This window comes from Hyaena hyaena, unplaced genomic scaffold, assembly GCF_003009895.1.
Source record: "Hyaena hyaena isolate Hyena2069 unplaced genomic scaffold, ASM300989v1 scaffold_298, whole genome shotgun sequence".
NCBI classification, from domain to species: Eukaryota; Metazoa; Chordata; class Mammalia; order Carnivora; family Hyaenidae; genus Hyaena; species Hyaena hyaena.
The window spans coordinates 33,475-47,477 of NW_024080927.1; the positions used below are offsets into that span (position 1 = coordinate 33,475).

A 14,003-nucleotide genomic window follows, 5' to 3' on the forward strand; every position below is an offset into this window, starting at 1 on the left:
CTTATGTAAAATGACAGAATTTGGGGAAAAGCATAAGAAAATAAAAATCAGATAAATTGCTTTAAAAAGGATGACCAAGATAAAAATATAAACTTACTATAAAAAAGCACTAAACTAACTACCTGATTATGCCTTGTCAAAACATATTCCTCTTAATCAGTATTTACCATGAGATTTTCAAAGGCTAGTTTCTGGGAATAGTAAGTTTCATGCAGCTTTTATTTTTCTTTTAATACATTGAAGCTTGTTTATTACAGAGTGGAATTAGGTATAAGATGGGTTGTTTTGGACCTTGTCCAAGAGTTTAGTTACTGAAAGCACTTTATTATAAGGTGGTTTCACCAATAAGGTGATCCACTGGCTCAGATCCCATGGATATTATAACAAGGCTCCATTGTAGAGTACAGGAAGCTGGGCAGCTAATGTTCTATCAAATGAAACCTTAAGAAACAAACTTCTTTTCTTGAGGAGGTGGGTAGACATGAAAATCATTTAAGCCTAGAGAATCATAAACCCAGGTCATCTGTCTAAATTTCCATTTCCTGAAGTGATGTTCTTTATTGTACATTTAATAGCTGCACATATACTTCATGTTATGGTTTTAGCTTCTTTAAGACATTCATTGTCTGATGTGGTATTAAATTATTTTTTATTATGAAAATGTCCAGTATTAATACTACCCTTCTCCTTATAAAAGACTGACTTCATTGGTCTACAAAATAGACAAGAATCTACCAAGAGTTTACAAAGGCTAAAGTAAAATCTGGTGCAACTCCTTGATAAATCTGAGGCATGAGTAAGAATAATTGTGTAGTAGTCAAATAAAAAAAAACGCCATCACTTAGACATTAAATAATTGCAATGACCAGTCTTTTGAGTGATTTTACAACAGGCACTTTGATTTCATAAAGTTTTATAAGCAATCTTGAAGAATTAAATTTTTGAATGTGTTTTACTTTGGAAAAATAACACGACAAAGTTGCTGCAGAAAAATATGAAAAGCCTTTAAAAAATTAACGAATATGAAGATCAAAAGAATAAAAACAAGGGGTGCCTGGGTGGCTCAGCTGGTTAAGCACCGACTTCGGCTCAGGTCATGATCTCGTGGTTTGTGGATTTGAGCCCCACGCAAGGCTCTGTGCTGACAGCTCACAGCCTGGAGCCAACTTTGGATTCTGTGTCTCTGGCTCTCTCTGCCCCTTTCCTGCCCCACTCTTTCTCTCTCAAAAATTAACATTAAAAAATTTTTTTAATGAAAAAGAATAAAAACAAAGCCTTATGAGAACTTAGATACACCAGCAAATTAAAAACCATGTAATAACTAACTGCATAGTAGCAATTATTAATGAACTGTCATTAATTTTTAATACAATTATAAAAAGTTTTAAATGATTTAGTTAAATTTCAAAAGTAAAGTCATGAAACATTTCAAAAGTAAAGGTACATTGTACCTTTCTCCATCAATAAAGGCTTTTCCAACTGGTAGTTTTCCTGATTCATGGCCAGTATGCTATACATACTTTCAGCCCTTAAGTAAAATCAGTATAATTATTTCATATATCCATTGAGTGGGTAAGGCAAATTACCTGATAAACAATTTCTTTTTTTTTAAATGTTTCTTTTTTTTTGAGAGAGAGAGAGAGAGAGCACTACAGAGTGTGAGCATGGGAGGGGCAGAGAGAGGGAGACACAGAATCCAAAGCAAGCTCCAGGCTCTGAGCTGTCAGCACAGAGCCCAGCGTGGGGCCTGAACTCATGAACCATGAGATAATGACCTGAGCCAAAGTTGAAAGCTTAACCAACAAAGCCACCCAGGTGCCCCCCTGATAAACAATTTCTAACTCATGTATCTCCGAAGTCTTAAAAATTAACTAGCCAAGTACTTTTTCCTTCCTAGTATATAACTATTCTTTATTGTCCATTTATCTTCCTATGTATCTATCTGTCATCTATCATGATAAAAGGGAAACCTTCATATAAATCAAGGGTGCACTTCAGATATATGATTGATTTACTAGCTAATATCTGAGGGTTTGCCATGTGCCAGATATGCTTTCACATTTTAAATTATTTAACTAAAACATCTATTTTAAAAGTACATTATTACTAATTAAAATGTTCTACCTCCTAACCTATTATAAAGACTGGTACTTTAATTCTTGCAATATATTATCCTGGTCAAAGTTGGCGAGACTATATACCAATTTCAGTAGTGATACCATTGGACAAAATTTTTGAAATACTTCCTGGAATTACTTAATGCTAGTGGCACTCTACATACAGTCTCAGTTAATGGACACTTTTAGCCTCAGGGAGAATTAGATTTTGGAGAGAATAAATCTGAGATTAAGTTGGATAATACACCAAGGTATGACTAAAAAATATTGTGCTTAATTTTTCTCATGTAACTTACCAATTCTTCTAAAGGCAATGTTAAGGTCGAAAAATGTTTTCATTATAGCATTGTTAAAAATAAATATCAGGGCACCTGGGTGACTCAGTTGATTAAACCTCTTAACTTTGGCTTAGGTCATGAGCTTATAGTTTGTGAGTTCAAGCCCTGCAATGGGCTCTGTGCTGACTGTGCAGAGCCTGCTTGGGATTCTCTCTCTCCCTCTCTTTGCCCCTCCTCTGCTCACTTGCTCTCTCAAAACAAAAATATCTTGCTTCCCAAGTTACTATGCACATATTCATACAATTTTTTTTTTTAATATTTTTTATTTATTTCTAGGAGAGAAAGAGAGACAGCGTGAGCAGGGGAGGGTCAGAGAGAGAGGGAGACACAGACTCTGAAACAGGCTCCAGGCTCTAGGCTGGCAGTCAGCACACAGCCCGACGCGGGGCTCGAACCCACGAACCGCGAGATCGTGACCTAAGCGAAAGTCGGACGCTCAACCGACTAAGCCACCCAGGCGCCCCGCATACAATTTTTACTTAAAGATAGATGAGTATTATTTCACATTTTCTATAAAATGGTTTACTTTGAGAAAAAAATTTTAATGTCTATTTATTTTTGAGAGAGAGCAAGTAGGGAAGGGACAGAGAGAGGGAGACAGAATCCCAAGCAGGCTCCATGCCATCAGCACAGAGCCTGATGTGGGGCTTGAACCCACCAACCATTAGATCATGACCTGAGCCGATATCAAGAGTCAGACGCTTCACTGACTGAGCCACCTTGCAAGTGCCCATTTATTTTTAAATTTTTATTAAAAAAATTAACATTTGTTCATTTTTGAAAGACAGAGACAGAGTATGAGCAGGGGAGGGGCAGAAAGAGAGGGAGACACAGAATCTGAAACAGGCTCCAGGCTCTGAGCTGTCAGCACAGAGCCGGACGTGGGGCTGGAACCTACAAACTGTGAGAACATGACCTGAGCTGAAGTTGGATGCTTAACCTACTAAGCCACCCACGCGCCTACGGTTTACCTTATTCTAAGCATTCTGGAACAAAAGCAACCGAAGATTAACTCAGAATAAAATAACAACATATAGTCCTTTAAATTATGGATTTTTGAAGCCAAAGGGATTTACATGGTTTTATATACTAAATCCCACATTTCACAGATGAAACTAATTTCCCGAAAGGCATGTGATTGCCAACGAGACCTAGTAAATTAGTGGCAGAGCCAGGAACAGAGCACAAATCTCTTTCTTCCACCTGATATTCTGTCTACTACCCTACTACCCTTATCTGTGGATTAGGAACTACATCAGAGAGGACAAATGGTTTCACTCTCGCAACATAATCTATTTTAGTACTTGTAACTTATTTCTCACTGATCAACTAAGAAAAATGTACAATACTAGCGATCAAATAGTATCCATCTATACTAATCTATACACCTATACATCTATAGTATTCATCTATAGATGAATATTTTAACTGGTAAGTTATCAATTTAAATTTCTTTGAACTATGCCTGCAGTTGTATTATCCAATGCTGTAGAAACAAGCTGTATTCAATCTAAACACCTTCAAAATAAAAGTAAACATACAGATGTACAATAATTCACTTATCCAAATGAATTTATAAAATACTGGATTCCTGGGAATTCTGACTTGAACAACTTGTAGAATTTCAATTCAAATCACTCACATTGAATAAGAGATGTTTCTTAGAAAAAGATGAGTGAATGTATTTTTGGAATGATGACAGAGAAATGCATCTTTTATAACCATTTTTGATCAGAAGTATAACTTCATTTCACAAATCTGTGAAATTCACAAATAAACAGAATCAAATTTACAGAAAAATTTAGTGACCTATATAAGAGAACATTTTTCAGCTGCAGTTACGTGTTTGGGTTTACTTATAAAATTTATATATGGAGTTTTCTATGTTAACAGTTTCATAATTACAACCTTCATGCTAGAACATGTCACTTTTTTCAACAATGATGAAGCCAAATAATTAGGATTGAAAATTTGGAGTCATTCATTTGGCATTTTGTAACTACATAATTTGCTAATATTCAGTGCTTGATTGTGGTTTATCAAATGAAAAAAATGTAAAGCAACATCAATTAAAAATACATGTAGTTTTCTTCCTTAATTCTTAATTCCTTCTAAGTAGGCAGTTTAATACAGGAATAAACTTTCAAGAAAACTTTGATTTCTAAAATAATATACTGATTTGAGGTAAATATATAAGGGAAACATGACTGAAATATGACTGGATTAGACTGCTATTGATTTCTATGTATTAGTATAAAAACAGATAGTACCTTAGGAAACTACATATCTTTTACATTGGTTAATTTTTAAATTGTATTCATCTAAGGAAAACTTGTTGGAGGAAAATATTTTGTATGAATCAGTTTATCAAAACTCAAAAATAATAAAACATTCTGAACATAAAATAGAAACTCTAACAACAATGAATTAAAGTGAAAAATACAAAAAATAAAAAAAACATACAACTTATCCAATGTAGAAATTGTCATTTATAAGAGAGTTTAATATAAGCATGACAATACATTTTTAGAGTGTGACAGTTAAGTATTATTACCTAACACCAGGGAACACACCTTTATTTTTTGGAAGGAGACTGTTTAATGTTCTTTATATCTGTTTCACGAGTTTTTCCCAGGTCTAATTTATTTATATGGGTTGTTCTTACATTACTGTATTGTCATTAACTTTGCCTTCTTTAATATGCATGAGTCTATTCAACTTTGTGCAATCCTCAGCTTTCATTTCTTGGACTGAATCCACTCCTTTCTCAGTTCTAATTTCAAAAAGATCTTCAGCTAAAACGCAATCTGAATTATTAGCCCATCTATTATCTCTATCACTTTCAACTTGTTCATTCTTTTCTTCATTTGTGTCTTCAGGATCATAAAGCTCAGGTGTAAAATAGATAGATTCATCCTCTGCTTCTATGTCAGAAGCTCTATTTGAAATGGAAAGTTTAGCTTCTTCACTAACTACAGACAATTCAATGTCCGGATCCAGGGCTTCTTCATAGGACAGCTGTTCAGAATAATTGTCATCAGTCTTTACTGATGAAATAACAATTTCTGATTGAGGGCATGATCCAACTGATGTGTTTACTGTTAGGGATGAGGACTCACATTTATCAGTGAGTGGTAAAACTGTTTTACATCCCTTTTCTGTTTCAACAGGGGAAGCTCTAGAGGCATAGTCCTCTGATGACCTGAATTTAGGTGCTGCAGTCAGAATTTCATCAATAATATAATGTCCCAAAGAATTAAAGCTAGACCAGTCAACTCTCTTTGTCTGTTTGTTGAAGGTTGGGCTTGTCGATCTGGAAATCACAATTGTTTCTGCTTTCATTGTCTGGGCAGACTCTTCCAATAATACAGGATCATCTATAAATACAAAAATTTAAGAGTATTAATTTTCCGTTCCTAACTAATATAATAATTGTTACATTAAAGTAATTTTTATTAAAAATAATGAAGTAACTGTAATTGAGAGCCAACAACCAATAGTAGCAGGACTTGATCTTAGAACATAAAGAACAAAATGGGAACTCTGAAAGGAATCCTAGGTTCCCAGTGATTCTGAGCCCAAGTTATAATGCTGTCTGGTAAACTATCAAATTCCACACCAGGGACTTCAGGAGTGAATGAGAAAAGGAGGGGTAAAAAGGAATAGGAAGAGGGCTGAGTAATGGAGGAAATGTACTAAAAAAATTTGCCTTGAAAATCTACTAACCAGTGATTAGGAAAAACTGACTTAGATTCATTCCCTAAAGGAAACTGGCAACCACAAGGACTAAATTATTTGTTTTAAAGTTATAAAACTGGTTAGTAATCAGACCCAACTAGAACTCAGGTTTCCTGATTACCAGTCTAATGGCTTTGCATTCACTATGATATTTATTTTAAAAAAAAAAAGAAAAACAAAAACACCATTTACTATGAAGTAAATATTTAATACTTAATATATTAAGTTATCATATATTAGTTAAAAAAATTAAAATGGTATCCAATGATACAGACCACAGTTTGGCAAAGCTTTTCTATAGCCAGCCAGGCAGTAAATATTTTAGGCCTTGTGGGTCATATTGTATCTGTTGCAACTACAGGCATATCTCCTTTTATTGCACTTTGCAGATACTGCATGTTTTACAAATTCAAAGTTTGTGGCAACCTTGCCTATAAGCAACATTTTTCCAACAGCATTTGCTTATTTCATGTCTATGTGCCACATTTTAGTAATTCTTGCAACATTTAGAGCTTTTTCATTATATTTGTTATGCTCATCTCTGCCAAGTGATCTTATATGTTACTATTGTAATTGTTTTGGGGCACTATAAACCATGCCATATAGATGGTGAACTTAATAGACAAATGTGTGTATTCTGGCTGCTCCCCTGACCAACTGTTCGCCCAGCTCTTTCCCTTTCTTCAGGCCTCCCTATTCTGAGACACTACAATATTGATATTAGGCCATTTAATAATCCTACGATGACCTCTAAGTGCCAAGAGTTACATGTCTCTCACTTTAAGTCAACAGCTAGAAATGATACGCTTAGTGAGGAAGACATGTTGAAAGCCAAGATAAATCAAGTTGTAATTCTGACTTTCAACTCTTATTATTTGAGAAAGACATTTTTGTAAGGCAATAGCTGCCACAGATAGTGATACCTTTGATGGATCTGGGAATAATAAATTGAAAACTTTCTGGAAAGGATTCACCATTCTAGATGCCATTAAGAACATTCATGATTTGAGTGAAAGGCCTTTGGGGAGTAGACTTGGGAAGACCCTGCCTCAGATCACGTCTTTCTGAGCAGAAGTGGCAGTACCGAGAGCCAACTGGTCAAAAGAATAAACTTTACAGGGGCTTAGTCTGACACATGCTCCACAGTTGGACTTGCTGCCAGGGAACGTAATGTTAAAGTCTTAAGAAAACTGCTCAGGGGCGCCTGGATGGCTCAGTGGGTTAAGCTTCCAACTTTGGCTCAGGTCATGATCTCGCGGTCCGTGAGTTCGAGCCCCACACCAGGCTCTGTGCTGACAGGTCAGAGCCTGGAGCCTGCTTCAGATTCTGTGTCTCCCTCTCTCTGCCCCTCCCTGCTCATGCTCGCTCGCTCTCTCTCTCTCAAAAATAAATAAACGTTAAAAAAAAAACTGCTCAAAAAGGGAAGTAGGGTTAATGTGGTGATAACAGGGGATGGATGCTGATTCACGAAACAGCTTATCACAACTCTGTAGAATGTTTACAGATGTTAATTCACACAGATTCATCTGAAAACTACATTAAGACAAAGATATTTGAGGGCTTCTGTGCATCTTGCTGCAAGTCAAGGACATTGGAAGACTGTACACACTCTTTAAGAAGCTGGGGCAGATCCTAATGCCACTACCTCAGAGAAATCCATGTCACTGTTTTTAGGTGTTGAAAATGGACAGATAGATATATTAAAGTTGTTGCTTCGACATGGAGCAAATGTTAATAGATCCCATTCTATGTGCGGATGCAACACTTTGCATTAGGCTACTTTTCAGAAAGATGCTGAGATCATAAAATTGCTTCTTTAAAAAGGCACAAACAAGGAATGCTAGGATGGCTTTGGAATCATGCCTTTATTTGTGGCTCCTCAGTATGGCAAGCTAGAAACCTTAAGCATACTTGTTTCACCAGGTGCAAATAACTGTCAAAACATTGGACGAAGCTACTCCCTTGTTCACTGGTGCTCAGGAAGGCCACACAGAATGTGTAGAGCTTTTGCTGTTCAGTGGGGCAGATCCTGATCTTTACTGTAATGAGGGCTACTGGCAGTTGGCTATTCATGTAGCTGCACAAATGGTCTATACAAATATCTTGGACTTTTTAATACCACTTACCAACTGGGTTTGTGACAAGGGCCAAACAAAGTGAGCCCCATTTACTGTGCAGTGTTCGGAGGGCATGAAGAGTGTCTAGAAATGTTACTCCAGCATAGCTACAGTCCAGATGCCCAGATGTGCCTCATCTTTGGATTCGGTTCTCCCATGTGTATGGCTTTCCAAAAGGACTATGAATTTTTTTGGAATTGTGAATATTCTTTTGAAATACGGAGCCCAGCTAAATGAACTTCATTTGGCATACTGCTTGAAGTATGAGAAACTTTCAGTATTTCACTACTTTTTGAAGGAAGGTTGTCCACTGGCACCGTGGAACCATATTTCTGAATTTATAAATCATGCAATTAAAGCACAGACAAAATATAAGGAATGGCTACCATCTCTCCTGCTTGCTGGATTTGACCCACTGAATTTACTCTGCAGTTCATGGATTGACTCAGTTAGTGATGACATCCTTATCTTCACTTTGGAGTTTACTAACTGGAGGGGGCTTCCTTCAGCTATTGAAAAGATACTCTCTACTCATGCCTCAAACTCCTTTTGGACTCTGTAAGCAGCATATTGCCTCTGTTCCGTCCTTCACCCACTTTTGTTGTTTGGAAATTCGGTCCGGTCTCAAATCAGAACACTTATGATCTGACACTTTTACCTGTCAGTTGCCACTTCCCAGATTTGCTCTATGCAAAGGTTCTGAGGATGAATGAAGTTCCAGAACTGGCAGTTATTCAAGATGGAAAAATCAGCGAAGCTACTTAATGTAGCTTGTGTCTTACTCTAAAAACTACCAAAACAAAGAGCCATGCAGTACAAATTCTTCATGATTTTATGGTCATAAACTAAGATTTTGCTTGTGTGGTTGGTTAGGTTTGTGTTGGCGGGGGGGGAGGACAGTGGTTTAATGCAAAAGTTTATAGCTGGGCTTCCTGGCTTAAAAAAAAAATACTGTAAACCTCACTTAATGTTACTTTAGTAGATTCATCACCAGCACATTTTATGTTGTAAATTCATTTACCTAACCATATTATAAATTATTTTGTTAATGAACTATGATGCTGCTTCTAGTGCTGCTGCTTCTAGTGCAGAAAATGGCATATTTCCACTTACAAGTCTGTTTATCTAAGGCTAGGAGCTTAGAATGGGATGCATAAAACTTTCCTGGAAATGTACACACAATGGGGTTGAATCTATTATTATCATCACTATTATTAATTTTATTTGAGGTTGACTCTTATGTGTCTAAGTAAGTCCATTCTCATCTCTTAATTCAGTTTTATAAAGAATTGCTATTCACTGGCTTTTCACAGATAAACTCAGGGGAGAATCTTTTTTTAAAGAATACAGAAAATGAATAATTTTATTGTTGTTGTCGGTCCTTACTTTCCCCTCAGTTCCTTAATACTCTTTGGCTAAAAGAAACTTCCATTTCCGCAAAGGCAAGAACACATCTAAACTCAAAGATAGGCTAAGTTGAAAAAAATTAGGTCAGTATTGAAATAAACACACATTTTACCACATTTAGAATACTAATTAGGAAACTGAGAGGGGCATTTCTGTGGCGCTATCTTTAAAGAAAGAAAGCTATGTATTTCTGAGTCACATAGTATCAAATAAAACATTCAAGTTCCATTCAGCCTCCAGATCCGAGGGCAGCTTTGATCCTATGAAGCAATGATCGCCAATTTTATTAATATTATAGTGTTTTTCCTTTTTATTCTAGATTAGTTATCAAATACTCCTTGATCCTATGAAATTTAGACCTCAGAATCTTAGGGTAATGAGCTACTACCTCATTGGTAGTGCTCAATATGAATCTATAGTCAGAGAAGACTAAACATTGGATCAGGTGAGCTATTATGGTAAGATGTTGTCAGGACCAACCTTGAAAGAAAGTTTATGAAGTCATTACTGTAATGAGAGACAACTAGAAATTGGGCCCAGAGGAGGGCAAGTCTTCTGTTCAATTGGGATTCTGTGGCTTGAAATAGATGGGAGTGTGTTAGCCAGGTCCATCTCTGATAGGCCTTTGCTATATGCTAAATAGCAGTGATGAAGTCAGACCAAATGATGGAAACATTGTTAAGGTCCAGAGGGATAACTGAACTCAGCAGTTTATAGCTATTGTTGTTTCCTGTGGGTGGAGATAAGAGTTTGAATGTGGGTATATAGGCAGAAGTAAGAGTAGATATGGAAAACCAGGTGGAAATTCTGGTACTTATATTAAGTATAATTATATTAAGATACAATTATATTAATTATAATTATATTAGTAATAATAAATTCCAAGAATGTATGTACTATGTAATAATTTTTAAGTGTTGCCCTAATCTTTATTTTTCCAAACCCTAAGTCTCTGGTTTTTAACATAATTGGTTATTATTGGGGCCAAATGCACATAGGATGTTTACATTTGAGGGTGACTCTTCTCATGTGTTTTTATTCATGTTCAAATGTGTAATAAAAATTAAACTATCAAAGAAAAAGATTTATGGGAAGAAACTAAAATACCAGCATTAACAGGAGTTTGGAGGGAGTTGATTCCAGTCCTCATGGATGACCTTAAGGGATTCAAGACTTTAGTGGAGGTGTGGTGGAAATAGCAAGAGAACTAGAATTAGACCTGAAGCCTGAAAATGTGATTAAATTGCTGCCACCTCATAAGAAAACTTCAATGGAAGAGGAACTGCTTCCTATGCCTTAGCAAAGAAAGTAGTTTCTTGAGATGAAATCTACTCAATGCTATGAAAGTTGTTGAAATGACTACAAAGAATTTAGGATATTACATAAACTTAATGATGTAGCAGCAAAGCTTGAGAGGACTGACTCCAATTTTGAAAGTTCTAATTTGGATAAAATACTATCAAACAACATTGTATGCTATAGAGAAATCATTTGTGAAAGAAAAGTCAATTGATGTGGCAAGCTTCATCGTGGTCTTATTTTAAAAATTGCTGCATCCACCCCAGCCTTCAGCAACCACCACCCTGATCAGTTAGCAGCCATAGATATTGAAGCATGACCCTCCACCAGTAAGAAGATGATGACTTGTTCAAAGCTCAGTTGATGGTTAGCGTTTTTTAGCAATAAAGTTTTTAAAATTAAGGTATATACATTATTTTTAAGACATAATGTTATTACACACTTAAGTAACTATAGTATTAGTATAATGTAAATGTAATTTTTATATGTACTACAAAACCAAATTTGAATTGTTTTATTGTGATACTCGCTTTATTGCGGTGGTCTGGAACCAAACCCACAATACCTCCAAGGTATGTAAGTACTCAATTATGCTGGTCTAGTGCAAAATATACTATGACTAAACTGCTGTTGTGTACCATACATAACTGAATAGATGTGACGATGTACCATGAAATTTGATATACAAAAAAGATGGCCAAATTGGTCCATAAGCCACAGTTTGGCAACCCCTGACAGAGACTATTATATTCTATTTTAAAACTTTATTTTTTATTATTTAGAATAAATGACTATCACTTCCCTAAACTAATAAATACATGTAAGAGAAGTTATCTATAAATTAGACCAATTTTTAATACAGCCTTCAGGAAAACATCTGCCATTTGTACAGTATTTTACCATGCTGTGATATTTATCATCTTATCAAATCTTGCAACCCAAGCTGACGGATATGTAGGCAGAGATTCCTTTTTTCTTTCTTTCCTTGAAAGTTTATTTATTTACTTAGAGAGAGGGAGACAGAGGGCAGGAGGGACAGAAAGAGGGGGAGAGAATCCCAAGCAGCCTCAGCTGACAGTGTAGAGCCAGACATGGAGCTTGATCCTGGGATCCTGGGATCATGACCTGAGCTGAAATCAAGAGTTGGATGCTTACCTAGCTGAGCCACCCTGGTGTCCCAGAGATTCCTTTTTCTATTAAGTCTCAAAAATAGTTACGTGAAGTTAGGTAGTGACAAAGTTTTGAATGGAAAACCAGAAAAATATGCTCAGGTCTCTTGACAAAAGTTTATTCCCATTCGAATACACCATACTATTTCATTATTTTATGATAATGCCTTCTATTACAAGCTAACATATTTAAGGAAATTAATCTATAGCAAAATAAATACCATTTCACTAGATATAATGAAAGACTTCTCTATCAAATGTAAATAGGCAAAAATTTTCAAACCTTGTTCCTTTTGGGAGACGATGTCTATTGGTAGAGATGGACTTGTAGTTATTTTAGGACAATGTAGTTCCTGGGCACACATTTTTGCTTCACCTTCCCAAGGATTTTCTGTTGGTAGATGATTTGCTGCTTCTAATAAGTAAGTTAAGGGATTGTCCTTCAAACAGGACACTTCAAGTGTAGACTCACTGTCCTGTATAAACTTTCTGTCTTCTTTGGATACATCAATGACTTTCTGATGCTTTTTGGAAAATTCAGCCAAGGACTCCATTGCACTTTCAAAGGTTGAATGGTACTGAATCTGCTGCCGTATCCATTTAGAAAGCCCTGAGGAAAGAAGTAAACCCAGGGAAGAAACTTGGGTTATTTAGTTTCCTAAGACACTATGTAGTAAGAAAAAACATAATTTTTCTAATGAAGTAATCTACATGAACTTAGGATATATTGAATAAGTCTCTACACTAAAAACTGTAGAAAGTTTATGAAAGAAATTGAAAAAGACATAAAAAATGGAAAAACATTCCACGCACATGGACTGAGTTCATAATTGTTCTTCTGAACAAATATGTTAACAAATATTTAACAATATTGTTAAAATGTCTATACTACCCAAAGCAATCTATACATTCAATGCCATCCCTATCAAAATAACACCAGCATTCTTCACAGAGCTAGAATAAACAATTCTAGAATTGTACGGATCCAGAAAAGCCCCTAAACAGCAAAGTCATGTTGAAAAAGAAAACCACATCTGGAGGCATCATAATTTTGGATTAAAAAGTTGTAATCAAGATAGTATGGTACTGGCACAAAAACAGACATATAGATCAATGGCACAGAACAGAGAACCCAGAAATGGAGCCACAAATGTATGACCAACTAATCTTTGACAAAACAGGAAAGAATATCCAATCAAAAAAAGACAGCAAACGGTGGTGGGAAAACTGGGCAGTGACATGCAGGAGAATGAACCTGGACCACTTTCTTACACCATACCCAAAACTAAACTCAAAATGGGGGCGCCTGGGTGGCTCAGTTGGTTGATCGTCTGACTTGGGATCAGGTTATGATCTCACAGTCTGAGTTTGAGCCCCACATCAGGCTCTGTGCTGACAGCTCAGAGCCTGGGGCCTGTTTTGGATTCTATGTGTGTGTGTCTCTCTCTGTTCCTTCCTCACTTGTGCTCTTTCTCTCTCTGTCTCAAAAATAAATAACCGTTAAAAAAATTTAAAAATAAACTAAACATGAATGAAAGACCTAAATGTAAGACAAGAAACCATTAAAATCCTAGAGGAGAAAACAGGCAATGACTTCTTTGACTTCAGCTGCACCAACTTCTTACTAGACATGTCTCTGGAGGCAAGGGAAACAAAAGCAAACATGAACTACTGGGGCCTCATCAAAATAAAAGCTTCTGCACAGCAAAGGAAACAATCAACAAAACTAAAAGGCAACCAGCGGAATGAGAGACGATATTTGCAATTAACATATTGGGTAAAGGGTTAGTATCCAAAGTCTATAAAAAACTTATCAAA

General features: G+C 36.0%; 1 protein-coding gene across 1 annotated transcript in view; it reads right to left on the bottom strand.

Annotated features, from left to right (window-relative positions):
* Positions 1 to 4,144: 4,144 nt before the first annotated feature.
* Positions 4,145 to 14,003, bottom strand: part of BRIP1 (BRCA1 interacting protein C-terminal helicase 1) — a 176,347-nt gene continuing 166,488 nt past the window's right edge. The window contains 4 exon segments of the mRNA XM_039247334.1: positions 4,145 to 5,038; positions 5,040 to 5,131; positions 5,134 to 5,832; positions 12,469 to 12,795. Of these exon segments, the coding sequence (XP_039103265.1) occupies positions 5,006 to 5,038; positions 5,040 to 5,131; positions 5,134 to 5,832; positions 12,469 to 12,795 (1,151 nt within the window). The 3' untranslated portion in view covers positions 4,145 to 5,005.